This window comes from Lathyrus oleraceus, chromosome 2 (genome assembly GCF_024323335.1).
Source record: "Lathyrus oleraceus cultivar Zhongwan6 chromosome 2, CAAS_Psat_ZW6_1.0, whole genome shotgun sequence".
NCBI lineage: Eukaryota > Viridiplantae > Streptophyta > Magnoliopsida > Fabales > Fabaceae > Lathyrus > Lathyrus oleraceus.
This window is the reverse complement of record NC_066580.1, coordinates 320,864,860-320,884,984: the sequence shown is the minus strand read 5'-3', so window position 1 is coordinate 320,884,984 and position 20,125 is coordinate 320,864,860. Positions and strand designations below refer to the sequence as shown.

General features: G+C 34.8%; 1 protein-coding gene across 1 annotated transcript; it reads right to left on the bottom strand.

Annotated features, from left to right (window-relative positions):
* Positions 1-369: 369 nt before the first annotated feature.
* On the bottom strand, positions 370-11,207 carry LOC127119307 (phosphatidylinositol 3-kinase, nodule isoform). The gene is made up of 18 exons (XM_051049512.1): positions 10,868-11,207; positions 10,499-10,595; positions 10,195-10,291; positions 9,827-9,979; positions 9,512-9,721; positions 8,671-8,849; positions 8,234-8,381; positions 5,982-6,077; positions 5,300-5,435; positions 5,101-5,222; positions 4,099-4,293; positions 3,761-3,931; positions 3,420-3,557; positions 2,441-2,595; positions 1,548-1,691; positions 1,298-1,445; positions 1,037-1,218; positions 370-684 (listed from the first exon to the last, which is right to left on the bottom strand). Exons 1-17 carry the CDS (start codon positions 10,977-10,979, stop codon positions 1,081-1,083), a joined length of 2,439 nt encoding a protein of 812 aa, XP_050905469.1. The 5' UTR covers positions 10,980-11,207; the 3' UTR covers positions 370-684; positions 1,037-1,080.
* Between the last annotated feature and the right edge of the window lie 8,918 nt (positions 11,208-20,125).

Here is a 20,125-nt window from a genome sequence, read left to right as displayed (position 1 = left end):
TTGATATTATGTTGTTGAACAATGGTTGCCTTCGTTGTACAGTGAGGGTGTGAGGGGTCATCTTGTGAGAATGATTTATGAGTTAATCATTTCAAAGAAAGAGAAATTTGAACATATTGTTATAGAGACCACAGAAAATCAACTTTAAAAAGAGAGGGAAATTTGAATATATTATTATAGAGACCTCGGTAAGCAACTTAAAAAAAAATTCATTGAAGTAGATGTTTTTATCCCACGGAAGTATACTTCCGAATTTTTTCAAAAATATAATTTCGGACAATATTATTTGACAAAACGAGAGTGTGTCTCACTTACACGTGAATTTGGTATATTAGAGTGCGTCCAAAGATGCATTTAGAATTCTATAGATAGTTGAAGTTTATCTCTTGCCAATTGAGCAAAAAAGTATGGGATCATAGCTGAAGTTATTTACATAATGTATGTTGGTTAGTGATTAGGTAAGTGGGGACTTCTATACAAATAATTCATTCACAAATTTGCAGACAACCTCACTAGGACCAGGATAATTAGTTCAGAAATTAGAGAAGCAAATAGCTGACAGCACAGCTGTAGTCGTGTCTGACGTCTCACTCTGCTTAAGGAGTTCCAACTTCCAATTTCAGAGAGAAGATAAAGCTGCACACATTACACAACTGCTTCAGAGGCCTCCAGCCAGATCAGATGCTGTAAAGTGGAAACAAGAGACAAAATATGAGGAAGATGCCCGAGGAAAACAGCCATTTCAATTTTGTCAAGCATGCAGAGACTTTCACTAGATAAGACAATTCAATTTTAAGTTAACGGCTACAAAGAATATAAAATGTTGTATATTCACTCAAATAGGAATAAAAATACACCACACTATTATCTTCCAATTAGTGCCAATGATTATATTCAGTATCTCATTTTCAGAAATTAAAGACAAGTGATTATATTTTCATTGGAAAGCACAAAGTTATGCCACTCAATTGCCAAAAAAAAGCAATTAATATTTATCAAAAATTATAGTTTTACACTCAACACGACTAGAGCTTACCTGGTTAATTACAATTGCGTAATGAAACCCAACAGATGTTGAGGTTATCGCCAATATTGAGCCCAACGATGAATGGTCTCAACCATCTGTGGGAACAATGCACTCACACTCTCGTTGATAAGATCCTGGAAGAAATGTATACAGGCTTCATCATCCAAGTCCAACCGAAACTTTTCCTGAAGCTGTACAACAAGAAAGTCTTCGTATAAGGACAAAAAAGAAACCACTGTAACCTATTTAATGAAATAGGAGGAAGCTCACTTTAAGAATCCCTTTTTCAGGATCACAAGCTATGTCAGGAATATTGGAACCCGCCATTAAGTAAAATAGATTTAAGATTAGATTACTGGACTTCCGAAGAATGTTGTATGCTTCACAACAGTAGGACTTGAACCTTGTATAATATTGGCTGCAAGAGCACAAAAATCAATCATCATCTCATAATTTAAAGCCACAAATCACACAACCAATGCATTGAATCTGGAAGTAAATCATCCAATGGGAACCTTACCTTTCAGCTCCACCCATAGCCTCAACCATTTCCTTACAGAGCTTCATTGGTGGTGGAAATGGCTTAGGATCTCGGCCAAGAATAAAACCAAAATCAACATGGAAAAGACTTCCATCGTCTCTTAGGAGGAGGTTGTCTAAGTGCCTAACAACGAAAAACTATCACTTCAAATTGGGAGAAATTATAGATTTGGTGAACAACGTAACATGCCAATTTCATAAAATATTGAATAACATGATAAAACCTATTCAACCTTCTTCAATAAAAGCTGAAGAAAAAATTTGGATGCCATTTACGAGTTATATACATTATAAGTTTAAGGAAAAATTACACTCACCTTCCATGAGCTATGTATAAATACCACATAACCTTTATATTTTCAAAATGAACACTCACCGCCCTTATTTGTTGGCAAAATTGCAAACACTTCTCAACGATCCTGTTAGTGACACCCCTTATACTTTTACATAGTAGAGGGTTTCTGTAATTGAGTGGAGTTCATTATCTTTTACAATATAGAGGAGTGTATGTGCCATTTCAGCATACTCCAAGGCGGTGAATGCAATTTTCTCTAAACGTAATAACTCAATTCGACAAACAAAACATCTAAACAGTTGAAATAGTTTTTTCTTCAAGTATTGAGTAAAGATTTTAACAATACCAAACTAAGTTCATGTATCTGTTTTTAATCAATTAAATTTTATTACTAAGAGAAAAATAGAAAAGACACAGCAAAGGAAGAGCCGTCTTCCTCAAAAGCTAAAAAAAAAAGTGAAACTGAAAAAAGGCAAATAAGTAACATAAATACAGTCAGTAAGCATAATTCATTTTCTAAACATAAGCATCATTACATAGACAGAAAATCATGTATAATAAATAAAATCAACAATCACCTGTCTCCAATACCAAGTATATATGTGATAACGGAGTAGCCAGCACAGCTTTTTATAAACGTTTCAAGACAGTTGGCTGTAATTCCAAAAGGTCCATGATCATCAGGATGACAATTCTGCAAATAGCTTATGATGCTGCGATGCTCGGATAAAATCTAGACATGAGAGGATTACATTAATAGTCAAGCAACAGGAAGATTGAATATCCTACAATTAACATGATCGTTTATGGATCATCGAAACAATTGTCCTATAAAGGGAGGAAAAGAGAGTTGAGGATACAACTAAAATATGCAATTAATAAAATTCAGCACCCAATATTATCAAAGGAGCCTCAAAACGAAACTACCAACTGACATGCATTTGAGTTCCTATTCAATATGTCTCTTTTCCTTTTCTTGAAAAGGAAATGTGAATCATTTTCTAAACACCAACTGAATAAAAAAAAGTAAAAGATGAAATAAATTTTTCATAAGAATACTAGCAACCAACTATAGAACTTTCTCCAACAAAATCGTATCAATACATTAATCAACTCTCCATTTGAAAAACAGCGGTGTACAAAAGTCCATAGGCTTTAAACATTTTCTGCAAGTAATAAGTTAAATGCTTAAAGAACATGAATAATTATTAATTCCATCTACTGATAATTTCAAATTAATCACAAATGCAAGCAGATACGAAGTCAAGATAAAATAAGATTCATAATTCGTGACACGCAGACAGACACACCGGCTTCTACACTGTTGAAAGTTATCAAAGTAAATAGGTTTGCTACTGTATGTCAAATATTTCACATTCAAAATATACAAGAATAACAACCAAGCCTCTTATTGTACCACGTGGATTCACAAGGAATTAAATTAATATCTAAAAGTAAAACACAAGTTAAATATCAATTTAGAAGAAAATCCCAGTTACCGAAAGAGGAAGTGGTTACTACATACTAATAAAAAAAGTGCTTAAAACATTATCCTACCTGCGCCAAGGAACGGGATGGAATGAATTCCATCATGCCTTCATCTTGCCCAGTTGCTAGAACCTTGTATGGCGTTAAATGCAGATCAAGATTTTCTAACTTAAGCAATCGATCCATTAGTGATACCATTTGGACAACCTACAAAAAGTCAAATATTTTTGTAACTGAACTCGTGTTTCCTGAACATCTATCTCCAAATGCATGAAATAGTGTTTGTGTGTGTGTAGGAGCACATGGGCAGGTATGTGTTTTTGGTGTGCCTCACACATGTACATTGCACACACAGATATCCATTTGCAAGCATACAAACAGGATGTAAGAAGAAGTTTTTGCAGGAATACCAACTGGTCCTGGCGAAGATCATCCCCCTTCTTAAATATGATTTTCCAGGTTCCACCATTTGCTGTTTTAAAAGTAAGACGCAAAGGATGCAATGCACTTTTAAATATTGACGACTCAGAGGGCACAATCCCAGTGATGAGCACATCTGGTGTCAGAGGTGACCGTATTGGCTACAGATGAAACATATTATCAATAAGTATATGTCATAGAAACTTTCTAAATATTCATGACATGTAGTTCTTGAAAATTAGTTTCTTTCAGATGTATCATTTATTTAAGTTCAGAAAAGAGAAGATACAACAATAAATGACTTCAGAACATCGTCTTAGACTGATACCTCATCAAAATAGGTAAGTTCACTTAGAAGACCAGAAAGTAGCTGTCTAAGCTTTTCAATCTTCTTTTGTGTGTTACCTCGGACATTCCCAACATCTCTAGTGATTGAACATAATTGAGCAGTTAATTCTGTCTGTCGTACCAAACTCTGCCACCGTTTAAATCCATCTTCCTCTCCATTCACACCAGCTCCCATCTGAGATTTGCAGGAAGGAATAGTTGTTAGATCTCCAGAATTAAGTAACTATTCTAACAAGCACTTTCACCATCTTTAAATTATTAATAAAGCTTAATATGTTGTAAGACTGATGTTAATTAGCTTCCTTTATAAAAAAATTGTAACATGAAGTACAATAAAGACTTTTCTATGCTACACAAATGAAATCAAATAGAAGGGGTTACATACACAACCTTTTTCTGGTTCATGAACTGAACTGTTAAGAGTCCCATCGGATAATATATGGTTTGAACATGTGTTTAGAAATGGGGGCAGTCCTCACTCTACCAACAGGTTTTGTAAGGTTGAGTTAGGCCCAACCACATTTCTTAACATGGTATCAGAGTCTCGTTTAAGATCTAGTGGGCCACCTACTATGGTTTCCGCTATCGGGCCACCCACCATTTATTTTCACGCTTCAGTTGTCTAGTCCTGAGCATGAGGGGAGGTGTTAAGAGTCTCATATCGGATAATATATGGTTTGAACATGTGTTTATAAGTGGGACCAGTCCTCACTCTACCAACCAGTTTTGTAAGGTTGAGTTAGGCCCAACCACATTTCTTAACATGAATGAATCTTTATGCTAAAATATGAAAAGAGTTTCTACTGTAGGAATACATAATATCCCAATATAGACATTAAAGGAAAACATATTATCCCATCAAACACATTTTCCAAATGCAGCTATGAGGCAAAATAGCAATCATGATAATAAGCATCAAGAAGCAAAATTTACTGAAGTAAATACTCAAATTCAAGTACTAAGAAATTTTAAGAGTTCAAACCTTCATCATATTCTCCTCCAGAATTTCATATGTGCAGTAAAATCGTTTTGCATATGCAGGGTCGTAAAGTTCAACAGCCACATACCAGCGAAGAAAGCTTGCCAATTCAATATTCCTTAATGCTGTCAAAATTAAAAAGTGTCTTTCAGACAAGAGCCAAATACAACCATAACTAGCACTTACTCCCTCATGCACATACCACGCTGGACAAGAAAATGAGAAAGGCAAGATTTGTCAGATCGCTCGAACCGAAGAGCCTGAACCAATTGAAGCAAGTAACATTGAAGCTCTTCATCATCAGCTCTTTCAAGAACACTCACTGCATATGCACGGACCTGAAAACAGGTATACAAATTTCTGCTTGAGAAAAAAAAAAAGGTTGCAAGCTATACATCTTATACTGAGACCTGAGGGTGCATTTTGCAGTTTGGCATCTTTGCCCCTACGTTTTCTATGGCATATAGGGTCATGTCTATGACCCCTATGGTGTTAAACTCGTAGCTATATCAGAGGAGCTACACTTTCTAACTTACTGACAAATAGGGTAGATTTGTTGTAACTAGAGTGGTAATATTTTATTCAATCCTCGCCCCAGTCCCTCATAACTTTCCTCTCTTTTATCTGATGAATTTTTTAGTATTTATTTTTTAAAACTATTTGTAGGAAAATTGAAAAGAAACCTTCTTCTCTATATGTGTGTTGAGAGTTAAACGTATTTCACATATGATTAATGTGCAGAGAATATTATGATCATGATTGATGTGTGAAAGTTGTTAATATCTTTTGCACTATATTGCACTGCTACTGAATATAAATAAAAGACCTAAACTAAGATACACCGGTACAATTTCCTAAAATATTTCTTTACTCTACATAATTACCTCTTCACTTTCAAAAACTGGAGACAAAAGTTCAAGCGCATCACAAACATCAATCATTTCCCACTTGCCCATCAATTCTAGCGCTTGTTTTGCTTCCTGCATTAAACCAGCAATATAAATATTGGAATTTCTACAGCTGTTATTTAGTTATAAGAACTCAAGAATATGGAGAAAAACAGAAAGGGATAACAAGATAAATATTCAAGAAACAACAAAATCAATCAACAATAGGAAAAATATTTTCCCACTACAGGGGTTTAGCCCTATGGATCAAATGAAACCCTGTGTTCTGCTAAAAGCCAAATCTTTTGAGAGGCCATTTAAAACTAAATCTTTTTCAATGGATTCACACTTTAAATCTTTGTTGGTTTATGTCGTTGTATTATACCCATCTTATGATAACTAGGAGTCTAGGACTCAATTACATTTCAGCTGGTAGAAACGGAAAAAAAAAAAAAAAACTTCTTTTTTTAATGGAGAAAAGCATGTTGTTAGGAACCAAGAAATTGGATTCCAAAAGAGAACACCTTAATTCAGAAATATGAAAGAATGAAATCCTCCCTCTAAGAATTTCCCCTTTACAATAGTGTTACTACTCTATTCACCAACTTCAGTGAATGATTTTGTCCCCCAGGATCCCACTGTTGAGAGCATGATGGCAGAACACATTTGATGTGATTCTTTCAATGTTCTGCAATGACTTGTTGGTTTTCCAGCTTTGATCTAGTCTTCCGGTTCCTGCATGCATGCCCAATTGGTTTTGCTCCCTCTCAAGCATTCCCAATCAGCTGCTTCCAATGAAATCCAAATCTCCATAGTTATTGTGTGTGTACCACCATCTGGTGGTTTCAGTGGCGGAAGCATCAATAGCATGCACAAAACTCCCCTCCGATTATCTGCTGCAGAACCATCTTCTCCACTGTTCCAATTCATGTCTGGTGGCTCTTTCACACTACAGTTTGTTTTCTTCCCTGTTCTTGCTTGTTTTCCTCCTCTGATTTCTTCTTTTCAATTGCCATTCTTCCTTTCTTCATGTATCACATCTTGGCCATCAAGAAAAGGGCTTTCACCACCTTTTCTTTTGGCTGCCACTGCATCAATGTTCTTAATCATTTTAGATAAATGTGTTGATTCACCGTAGTACGTTTCTTCTTCACTGTCAATGGTAACCCTTTTAGAATTGTGGTCGAGTCTAACATAACTTTACAAAACCAGGTGAGGATTTCACCCACTTTGTAACACCAGCTTCCCTCAAAGATCTGGCAGGTCAGACCAATTGTTTGGAACCAAGAAGTTGAATTCCAAAGAGAGAACACTTTTATTAATAGAAAAGAACTGGAAAGGAATCTCTTCTCCAAGGGTTTCCTCTTCCCAATGAAGTTAATACTCTACTCACAAACCTTAAAAATATTCAATAATGATAAACTCTACATTTTATTCTCTTATTTATACGAATAGCCTTATAACAACCCCAATTAACTAACTAACTAATTAACTTCTATAACAACTCTTAACTACTTTAACTACTATAGCCATTATTCTATATCCTAACACATGTGACTATATAAAACCCCAAAAACGACGCCAGACAATGCCCTAGTTCATGTTTATCAGCAAATGGTTAGATGCTCCTCCCTATATATTTTCCACAACATCTCCTGCAGAACAGAACCTTAAACCCTAGATGAGTAGAAACTGTTTAGGAAATAAATTTCATTCTTGATGAAGAATTGTAATAGAAACTGGTATTTTATTGTAAGAAAACAGAGGAAACTTCCCTGATTACAGTTACAAATTACAATGTTGCAGAGCATCAAGGGTCTGCTCCCCCTAATGCCAAAAGGACCGAAGATTATGACAATTGATAAGACCATTTTCAATCCTCTTTCTTATTTATAGTCAACATGCCTGATTTCTCATAACTAACTCCCTGATTAACCACTTACATGCTAATGTTAACTTATTGGATGCACTAGGACTTCTAATTCATTTATAAACATTGGCACATAGGCCAATGTATAACTTATTTCACTATATTATAGAATTATTTCCCAGTGATGAGCAAGAGCAGGATGGAGGAAGCAAAATTTCAGGTTTTCGTAAATTGTCATTAGAATTTAAAATACCTCATTAAACTTTAAGTAACATGTCTATAACACCCCCAAAGTCGTAAATATTTTTTTGAAAAATGCATACCCAAAACCATATAGCATAATATCCATTACTAATTTCCAACATAACAATGGGCTAACCTGTACATCACTCCATTCAACACAACGAAGGAATTTTGTTAGAGCCCTCTTTTCAGACATCAAAGAAAAGCGGAATTTCCACAAGAGCTGCCTATCATCTCCACTCAAAGTCCTAGTTGGTGGATACTTTAGTATTCTCTGAATGGACCTTGACATGAAAGAGAAGACAAAACAGTTAATGATCACATATATATGCTAAACCTTGATTTTAAAATACCGATTAAATCTAAAATCATTTAGTTTTGATAATATATCTAACGGGAACCAGAATCATGACAAACTATGAAGCATGATCACAACAATTGTCCAATTTCACAGGTGGATATGCCACTTAACAATTTAACCATTTGAAGCACTAAAGGTAAATCCTCCATACCATTAATCTGATCATAGATATAATAAGTAAAGCATATTTGGACATGGAAGTTTAAGCTTACTTTCTCTCATTTGAGCTTGGCTTCAGATCTCTGTCTATGACACCACGGGTCAAACTCCTGGCCAGCTTTAACTGTTTGTGCTCAGAGGGATTAATCTTTCCCACTTCTGGGTCCCAGACAATAACAATATCATTGGTTGAAGCTATAGGGGATGGCAACAAAAAATTTGCACCAGATTCCTATATTTTTTAACAGATACAAGTTAATGCATGTGTAGGATCTATATCAGCATTATATAGAAATCCTATATACTGGTGAAATTGAGGTAGAAGTATATCATTGTATCATATATTGGTGTGAGAATGACAATAGGAAAAAAGACTCAAGTTATGCAACATGCAGCACACCATAATCTTTTCCATTATACAAACAGACCGCACACACTTAATTAAGTTATATCTCTGATGAATAGCAACTAGTTTCAACAAAGATTTTGGAAGCACCTAAGTGATTCGGTGCACCGTAAACAAAGTAGAAACTGAAGGGGAAAAAAATTAAAATTCATTAGAAATATAGAAAAAAAACAAATACTCTACTATTTTATAGACTGTAGAAAAGAAGAATCCCTTGGGGAGTACATCATGTGAACATTTAAATAAATATCTATACCTATATATATATAAAGAGAAAAATTAATTTTGGTGTAATACTTTTTCTTCTAATTATACCCTTCATTTAAACTATTGTATTTACTATTTTAACCTTTTTATAATACATTTAAATCTTTGATTAAAAAGTCAGTTAAATCTCATTGACATAGAAACAATCCCACTGCAAGGATAACACAAGCATTGCTATCAAACTAGTCATTTAGGAAGTGACAACTAGAAGGTAAGAATACCTGAAATACAACTCGATGTTCAAAACTGCAGAAGTCCACAACCAGGTACAAATGAGAACTACCATTTTTCAAGCTTTCACGTTCCTTGATTTTTTCCATAGTTTTGAATGTGAGGCGATCTAGCCAGTCCACTCGTTGAATTTGGCCTCGCTCATACTTATTTACAAGCTTTTCCAATCGCTCCAGCTCCCCGCGTTCATGCCTAGGGACCTAATGAGAACAAATCAGAGTACAATATGTTTATTTGAAAAGGATTCATAAAAAGATAACAAAATGCAATACCTATGAATATAATCACTTAAAATGCCCATTAACCTTTCCAGGTGTAGATGTAGGGAATGTTCCATCTGCTTCTTTTCCTGCCCAAAGCCTAAGCTTTTGCTTCCCAGTTTTGAGCTGCTTTTTATTGTTAAAGAGAATAATTGTGGCTCCACCAATTAATTCTTCACCATGAGAAAGATCCCAAACCTGTTCAAACAAGATTATAAAAATCACATTTCAAAAGTTGTACAGTAAACTTTTAAATAAATTAAATTAACGCATGAATTATGAAGTTAAAGCAAAAACAAGAACTATATTCTTGCTTTAATTCAATGACGGACAGAAACATCTCTAATAGAAACTTCAAGATAAAGATCTATGCATACTGACGGATACACAAATAAACTGCCATTGCAACTTACAGAGAAAGTGAGTTGTGACTGAGCAGTCAAATCTCGATATTTAGCTGTCAATGTGATGAGCTCATTCCAACAATATGATGGTCCTGTGGACTCCAACCTTCACCAGATGATTTAAAAATATTAAAACCCATAGATACAATAAATTGTCAGTAGAACATTTTCATACTGCTGTTCGGTTACTGAATATAAGCTATCTATCAGGAGAAAACAATATGACACTCACAAAATGAAACCAGTAATGATTTAAATAAAACAAGTTCTGTGAAATACAAACAGCTCAATATTTCTATAACAATATGATTACCTAGTTCTGGTAGGAAGTCCAAATGGTGCTCCATCAATATGCAAAGCACACTCCACATATAACTCCGCAGTTCCATCATCCGCGGAACCGTTATTTTCTATAACCAAGATTAAAAAAAAACACGTATCAATTATTTACACTAATGAGTATGCAGAGCACACTCCACATATAACTGCATAATATAACATACTGAAAAATTATGAGTGCATGATAATCAAGTTTAAGGGATGAACATTTTGGAATTCCGTCAGAGTAAGACAAATTGATTAATCAAATAACACATTAGGTCAATTAAATTATGAAAAACATTGAATCAAAATCCCAGAATTAGAAATATCGGTGAATTTAAACAACATGAAAATTAAGAACCTGAATTAGGGGATTTGGCAAAGGGTAAATTGCCTTCGAGGCGCTCGATGCGGAAGGTGACGGGAAGATTGATATCGCATGACAGGAAGAAACGAAACTCGTTACCGGTCATGTGAACTTTATGATGGATTGTGTATTTTATGGGAAATTGGATTCTTCACGATCGTTGAAGAGTTACGGTGACGAAAACTGTTGCCAACGGAATTGGAGTTGAGGTTCCTCACTTTTACACGAGCTGAAGTAAAATCACACTCTTTCCTTTCATCAACGCAACTAGACTAGGGGTGTTCTTGAGGTTAGGCTAGGTTAAATTTGATCAAATTCAAACTAATCATTAGTGGGATGGGTTGAATTGGCTAGGTGCTAAATATAATTTTTTAATGATAAATTAAAACATTAATTCAAGTATCACATCATAAAATTATAAAAATATAGTATTTAATTTAAATAAAATACATCATTTAATATTACTTAATTTATTTTAGCAAAAACAAATTCAAATTTTATCAATTATAAAAAATTAGCTTAAATACATTTCTTGTCCTCTAATTTAATATTTTTAAAATTTTTAATCTCTCATTTTTAAAATCAGTTTTTTTCTTATTAAATTTTACATCACTCGAAATCTAATTGATTTTCCCTCTATTTTAGATTGATGATTAGGATAAAAAAAATTTAATAATATGACAATAATGATTAAGATGGTTTATTATTTAATATTTTGTTAAATAATTAATTAATAGATTTATTATTTAATATTTTTTATATAACGGGATATCTTTGAACAAAATGACATACATTCTTTAGAAATAGTAATTCATGGATCTTTATGGTTTTCGGCATCATCAAGGCTTTCAAAGATGTAATAAAGGTTTTGCACTGGTATATATGTGGTGTTAGAACAAAACAATGAAAGATAGTATGGTATGTATGTAGTGTTGAAACATAGAACATAATAATAGAAGGTTCGGCAATGATAAACATGGCGGAAGAGGAAGAAGATGTTTTTATATTGAGTCTCACATTGTTTTGTTGAAATAAACAACAATAATGTTTATAAAGCAAATTTAAGATTGGGCCATTGAATTGAAGTTTATTGTTATAGTATGGCCTAAAAGCTTACATTAGTTTGGTAAAAAAAACTTTAATTAATAATTTCTTAAACATCAATTAAAATTATTAATTAAAAGTTGTATAAAATAAATTTTTAAAAATACTTAATTAAAATTAGACTTAAATGTATTTTTGTGATGATCAAAAGTACATTTAAGCCTTAAAATTATTAATCAATATGTAAAAAAATATTAATTAATAAATTATCCTAATCATCATTGCCAACTAATTTTGTTATTTTAATTGTCAATGTCACATGCAAAATTGGAGGGGACCAACTGAATCCCAAATGATGTAAAGTTTAGGGATCCAAAAGCTGATTTTTAAAATGGTAGGACTAAAAGTTTAAAAACATCAAAGTAAAGGGACCAGAAGTGCATTTAAGCCTGAAAAATTATATGTAATTGTATCTTTTTGAATAAATGAATTCAATCTTTTAGAAATCTATTGTCTTTTATGATCCATTATTCTTCCAATGGGATAGTTTATATGATTGAATTAGACATGACATCAATGGTGATTCTATCTTTTTGTCTGCTTCTTGTGTTATGACGCACTAGGAACAAATTGTCTTGCGAATAAAGTGATATCTTCATATACTTCGAAACTCATCACAGTGAATTATACTAATTTGTTAGCTAAATATTTTCTAAAGCATAATATGTATCATCCAACGAGAAAGATCACATGGAATGCACGCAAAGGTAATAATATGATTTTGAATATTGATAGCCTTTATAATTCTGGAATTTCGAGTTTTTGTGGATTGATTTGAAATGCTGATGGTGCTTGGACTCATAATTTTGTGGATAATATAGGTTATTCCAACATCCTTCATGTTGAGTTGATGGCATTATGTCATGGTTTGTGTATGGTCTGAGAATTTTGGATCAACTATATAATGTGTTATTCTGACACCAACTTTGCCATCAAGTTTATTTCGGAGTCTGTTAATGCTTGACATCATTAAATGTGATTTTTCACAATATTAAAGAACTTTTGTCTAGGAAATGGCGAGTTCAAATATTTCATACATTTAGGAAGCGAAATGTTTGACTGACTACCTAGCAAAATACGGAGCTGGTAATAATGCGTCGTACCAGTCTTTTTGTGAAGTCTCCTGTTAAAATTATCACTCTCCTGCTAACTGATGTTAGTGAGACTCTTTTTAAAAGATAATTTCTTGCTTTATTTTTTTCTTTTACTTTTTCCAGTGTACCAAAAAAATTCAACCTTTTAAATTTATGTTTTTATAGGGTTAGAATTATATTAAATAGTTTATAATAAAAAATAAAATCAAAATAGTATGGTAAGTCAATTGATTGCGTTTGTGGATTCACATATCATAATTTTAAATTTGTTATCTAAACCGAATATCTTTGGATTTGAATGAGTTGGACAAAACTATAATTGAATTATGTTAAAATAAGAATTTAATTGGATTCGAATTGAGTTGAGTTAAAAGGTTGAAATGCACTCCTAAACACTTCTAAACATGCCTTCACTACGCCAAATAAGGGAAAAGATGGCGCTTTTTTTGGCCTATAACAGCGCTTTAAAGCGCCCTCTAATCTGGCGATGGCATAGGTAAAGACAGCGCTTTTTTCCTGGTGAAAGCGCTCTCTAAAGTGGCTCTTTAAGCCCTTTAAGGGCCACTTTAGAGGGCGCTTTTTAAAGAAAGCGCCCTCTAAAGTGGAAACATTTAAGGGTTTAGAGGGCGCTTTTACTGGAAAGCGCCCTCTAAAGTGGAAACTTTTAAGGGTTTAGAGGGCGCTTTTACTGGAAAGCGCCCTCTAAAGTGGAAATTTAAAGGGTTTAGAGGGCGCTTATTTTGGGAAGCGCCCTCTAAAGTGGGTGGTTATTTAAATTTTTTTTTTAAAAAGCGTTATATTTTTTTATTTATTTTAGACAACCTGTATATTGAAGCAGTACACCCAAAACTGTATAATTTGAAGCCCTTTTTCACACATTGCATTCAACAAACCTTATATACAACAATCCATACATATACAACAATCCACTGATATATAATCGTTTAACTTCTAAAGATTCTAAATATACAACCAATTCATAACTTAAAAAGAAATAAAACTAAGTAGCAAAAGCATCTCTGAGATGTATGTTTTTTTTGCTAGCAGCAGTCTTCTTAGCAATAACCTCTTTTTGTTCAATATCAATAGCATGAACCTAAAATATCATAAAATTAGTTAGGTGAAGTATAAGATCAAGAATTAACATTTTCTATGCATAAATATCATATAATTGTGTTTATACCTTTTTTTTTTATGCAACTGACTCGATTTGCTGCGTAATCCCCTTATATTTTTGGTCCCTTATCTTTTGAAGATAGAATTGATATTTGTTTAGATGGACATGTTCCATTGTCGTAGAGGGATACTTTCAAATATCCAGCATCATCATCTACGCGAATGAGGCTTGACGACAATGGAACATCTCCATCTAACACAAATATCAATTGATACTTTCAAGTATCCCTTGCCCCTTGCACGAATGATTGACTTCATAATAGCCATTTTACCTGTAATAAAGAAAACAATTAAAATCAGATGACAAATATAAAAACAATTAAAATCATAAAATTCATTTTACCTGTAATAAAGAAAACAATTAAAATCATTTGACCTGTACCTTTTTCACTAAGTTCTCTTTCTTTTCTTGGTTGGAATATGTTCTACATGTCTCTTAACAACACGGACGGTTGGATTGATCCAAATACCCTCATTATGATCATTTCTAATATATGAATCATTTGATATAATATTCTCATCTTGATCATTTCTGGTAAACGATTCAATCTCAACATCAATATCACCTTGATCTCCAGTGTTTTCATCAATTACTTTGTTGGAAAAAAGAACTATAGACCATTTCGTACTTTTCGGATCATTGACATAGAACACTTGTCTAGCTTGAGAGGCTAGAATAAAAGACTCATCTTTGTATCCCACCCTATTAAGATCCACTTGCAAAAATCCTGACTTATCCATTCGAATGTCGTTATTATTTTCAACCCACTTGCAACCAAATATAGGAATCCGAAACTTCTCATAATCAAACACCCAAATGCGCTCGATAACACCAAAATACGACAGATTTGCAAATTTGGGGTTTAAGTCCTTCACACTTGATATGTGCATTGCTTCAGCTACCACGGTGACACCACTATTCTGCATAGTACTTTTATCATCTTGTTCTTTGGTATAAAATGTGTATCCATTAATCGCGTATGCGCTATAAGAAAAAACATGGAAACTTGGACCATATGCTAAGCATCTCAACCTTTCTGTTATTGAAGCGGGATCTGAATAATACTTTGAATAAATATGATCCTTAAACCAAGGTATAAAACATCGATTGTGCTCTCGTACTATCCAATTTTCATTTCTATTGGGATTTAAACCTCGGAGAACATCCTTGTGAATTTCAACATACGGCTCAACCTCATTCTCATTGTGCAGAACATACAAATGCACTTGATCCCGTTCGACCCTTGATACTGCCACGATTTTATTTCCAATTAGATTTTTTCCTTCTTTCTTTTCGACAAGCTGAGACTTGGGGAGTCCGACTGACTGAACATTAGACAAATATTCAGTACAAAACTCAATCGCTTCTTCAACAATGTATCTTTCAACCATACAACCTTCTGGTCGACTTCGGTTCTTCACGTACCCTTTTAATATTTTCATATAACGTTCAACAGGGTACATCCATCTCATATAAGCTGGTCCACACAATTGTGTCTCTTTCACAAGATGAACAACTAGATGTACCATTATGTCAAAAAATGATGGAGGAAAAAACATTTCAAGCTCACACAAAGTAATAACGATTTCTTTTTGCAACATTGGCAAGATCGCAGGATTGATCACCTTACTGCAAATTGACTTGAAGAAAGAACACAACTTAGTTATAGAGCTTCTTACTTTTTCTGGAAGAATAGAACGTATACCTATTGGGAGAAAATGTTCCATTATAACATGGCAATCATGGGTCTTTAAACTCTTTAACTTGAGGTCTTTCATAGACACAAGTCTTCTAATATCTGAAGAGTACCCTTCTGGAACTTTAACTTCACTTAGAAACTTACACAATGTTTTTTTCTCCTTTCTAGATAGAGTATAAGCAGCAGGCGGTAGATATGTTCGTTTTCCTTTCTTCAAGGGTCCTAATTCAGTTCTTATTCCCATCGCTATCAAGTCATTTCTTGCCTTAAGGCCATCCTTAGACTTTCCTTGTATATTGAGTAACGTGCCAATAACACTTTCAAATACATTTTTTTCAATATGCATAACATCAAGAAAATGTCTCACATACAAGGACTTCCAATACGGCAATTCAAAAAAAACTGACCTCTTCTTCCACCCACTTTTGACAAGTGTCTGGGCAAAAGGCTTGCCAAACTGAGTATCCAAATCTTTCACCTTTTCAAAAATTTGATCACCCGTCAATATAGGTGGAGCTCTGCCTTGTTCTGTCTCTCCATTGAACGCCTTTCTCCATCCACGGTAGTGATGATTTGAATTTAAGAATCTCCGATGACCGAGAAAGACATTCTTCTGACCAAACTCCAAGCGCTTCCAATCTGTTTTATCTTCACAAATAGGACACACACATTGACCTTTTATGCTATACCCTGATAGATTTCCGTATGCTGGAAAATCATTAATTGTGCCAAACAACATCGCCCTCAAGTTGAAACTTTCTTTCCTATATCCATCATAAACCTCCACACCGGTCTCCCACAAAATCTTTAAATCTTCGATTAAGGGCTTCAAGTACACGTCTATGTCATTCCCTGGTTGTTTAGGTCCAGAAATCAACATAGCCAACATCATGTACTTACGCTTCATACATAGCCATGGAGGTAGGTTATAAATCATAATAATCACAGGCCATGTACTGTGTGAGATACTCTGGATACCGTGTGGGTTCATTCCATCAGTAGATAATGCCAAGCGAAGGTTTCTTGATTCTTCTCCAAATTCAGGATAATCATTATCAATTTTCAACCACTGTGGTGAATCTGCCGGATGTCGATACTTTCCATCTATAATTCTTTCATCTGCATGCCAGGTCAAGTGTCTTGAATCGGTTTCACTACGAAACATGCGTCTAAATCTCGGAATAACAGGAAAATACCACAAGACTTTTGCTGGAGACAACTTGTTCTTATATCGCGAGACACCGCATTTAGGACACTCATTTAACGATGCATACTCATTTCGAAACAAAACGCAATCGTTTGGACATGCATGTATCTTATCATAGCTCATGCCAATAGAGCACAACATCTTTTTGGTCTCATATGTTCGATTGGGAAGAACATTATCCTCAGGAAGCATATCTTTCAAAAGGGCTAATAACTCTGTGAAACTTTTATCCGACCATCCATTGCCCGCCTTTAAGTTGTACAACTTTAATACCGGAGACAATCTTGTGAATTTAGTGCAACCATCATACAAAGGTTTCTCTGCATCACTTACCAACCTCTCAAACATTTCGGAACAATCCTTAAGATCTCCTTCAAGTGCTTCTGCAATCTCTTCAACTCGATCACAATCGTATGTATCTGCGCCACTATAGTTTGAGGCATAGGTCGTACTATCCCCCGGTTCAACATTCTCGTTACTTTTCTTGTAACACCCCGATAATAATAAAATAATTATTTGAATTGAGTTAATAATTTATTTATTAATTTAATTAAATAATTGGAAATTTTATTATTATTATTATTGGATTATTATTTTGGAAAATATATAAGTGGGACTTAAGGAAATATCCCATTTGGTAAGAAAAGGTTTTACGTGAAACAGAGAACGATCGTGAAAGAAGAGGAAAAGGGCAAAGAGACAGAGCGAGGGCTGAAGGTTGAAGAAGGAAGGGCTTGAGCTTAGAGATTCGCCGGATTAACTCAGGTAAGGGGGGTTTATCGTCAATTAACGGGTATTATGGGATAATATGTCATGGGTAGTGATAAGTTGTTGATTGACCCTAATTGGGAATTGTGAATACTGAAATTTTGTTGGATGAACCGTGTTAGAAGTTGAAATTAGTCGGTAATTGAGTCTGTTGTAATTTCCCGATCGTATGGCTTTTTACGGAATCGGATTCGGAGGTCCGGAAGTCCTCCAATGGCGGAAAATGCGGAGAATTCTGCATTCTGCCTTGAGTTAGCGCAGGAACAGCTTCTGTCTTGCGTTAACCGGTTAACCCAGGGTGTTAACCGGTTAACACTGTGTTGGATTATGAATATGTGCTGTTTTGTCTGCGTTAACCGGTTAACCCAGGGTGTTAACCGGTTAACACTGTTGTAATTTCTGATGTTTGGCTGTTTGTGCTGCGTTAACCGGTTAACCCAGGGCGTTAACCGGTTAACACTGTTAAATTTTGAGACAGAAGGCGTGTTGTGCTGCGTTAACCGGTTAACCCAGGGCGTTAACCGGTTAACGCTGTTGCAGAGTGGAAAAATGTTAATTTTAATGTTGTGTGCCTATTTGAGGGTTGGCCTATGTTGGCCTATGATGTAACAGAGAGTAATTCCCGCTGTTTTGAGCAGTATAGATATTAGTGGAGTGTGCTAATATTGTGGTTGTTGTTTGGCATGATATAATATGCTTTTGTGATAAATTGTGTTGATAATGTGGAATGGTATACATGATGTTGTGAATGTGTGCATTTGTGAATAGACTATTTTATGGCTTAGAGTGTGAGCATGTGTCTATTCTTGATTATCGTTGATGTTGCATTGCTAGGTGATTAGCATGCGTATTGTGGCCTTCGGGTGGTAGCTAATTCCCATGGTGAGGAATTAGTGAGTAAATCATGTTGATTGTTGTTGTTGTTGTTTGCATGCTAGGTGATTAGCGTGCATATCATGGCCCATTTGGGGTGGTAGCTAATTCCCATGGTGAGGAATTAGTGAGTGAGTCACTATGTCTCAAATGAGTGAGACTAGTGAGCTTGGTAGCCGTGCCTGGATTTGGACGGTGAGGTTGAACTATATGTTCACAACATAGTCGGTACCGCATGCATAAGAGTCTCATTGCACAATGAATGTATGGCATATGATATGAATGGATGCATTCCAGTATCATATGTGTGTTGTGTGTTGTGTTGTTAATGTTGAATATGATTGAGATTTTTACTGTTGAATATGATGGTTGGATGGATATTGCCGTTGCTGAGTGCGTAGTCTGATTAGGGTGAATTAATGTGTTATTTACTTAGCATTACATGTTGTTCTATAATGCTTATTATATTGATTGAAGAACTCACCCTTACAACTATTTTTCAGGTAACGAGCAGTGAGTTGAGTAGAAGCTAGTGCTATGGAGTCTAGTGTCGTCCTTAGTGGGTCATGCTCTGGTAGATGTAACATCGGGAGGGGATGTTTGACTATGTTTTAATTTAGTTGTTGATCAACTTTACATGTAATGTAGTACATGCTTTGAAGGTTGATGTTTTGTATCCGCTGCGTATTATGCAACTGTTTTATTTGATAAATAAATGAGCATGACAGGATGTTTTGATAAAAGTGTGTGAAATGATTGTGTGACACCCTTCGGGGCATAATTACTCTGATTAACATGTTATTATTTTAATTAAATAATTTGGGGTATTTAGAAGGGTGTTACATTAGTGGTATCAGAGCATAGTCGGTCGTGTTGAGTCGTAGTTATTCTGTTCCCCTGTACGGGATAGGTGTTGTGTAACCCTATCAGTACTTATTTGTTTTAGTTGTTGGGTTTCAGAATAGAGATGGCTGGAAGAGGTAGAGATGATGCTGCGATTGCTGAGGCTCTGGGTATGCTAGCTGGAGTACTTGGAGGAAATCCGAATGTTGTGGGGATGGGAGCTGCTCGTCAGTTGAGCGAGTTCCAGAAGAACAATCCTCCGATGTTCAAAGGAGCATACGATCCAGATGGTGCTCAGAAGTGGTTGAAAGAGATAGAGAGGATCTTCAGAGTAACTGAGTGTGCTGATAACCAGAAGGTCAGGTTCGGTACACATATGCTGTCAGAAGAAGCTGATGATTGGTGGGTTGCTACCCGCACTGAGTTGGAATCTGCTGGGAATGCTGAGATTACTTGGGCTGTGTTCAGAGAAAGATTCCTGAGAAAG

Bases quoted from the DNA above. Each gene is read 5' to 3' on its own strand.
- LOC127119307 (XM_051049512.1), bottom strand. From the start codon at position 10,979: ATGACCGGTAACGAGTTTCGTTTCTTCCTGTCATGCGATATCAATCTT. The intron at 3,558-3,760 runs GTATTCCTGCAA...GACTTTTTGTAG, and splicing joins ATCTTCGCCAGGACCAGTTG to GTTGTCCAAATGGTATCACT. The intron at 1,219-1,297 runs GTGAGCTTCCTC...CTTGTTGTACAG, and splicing joins CTGAAAAAGGGATTCTTAAA to CTTCAGGAAAAGTTTCGGTT.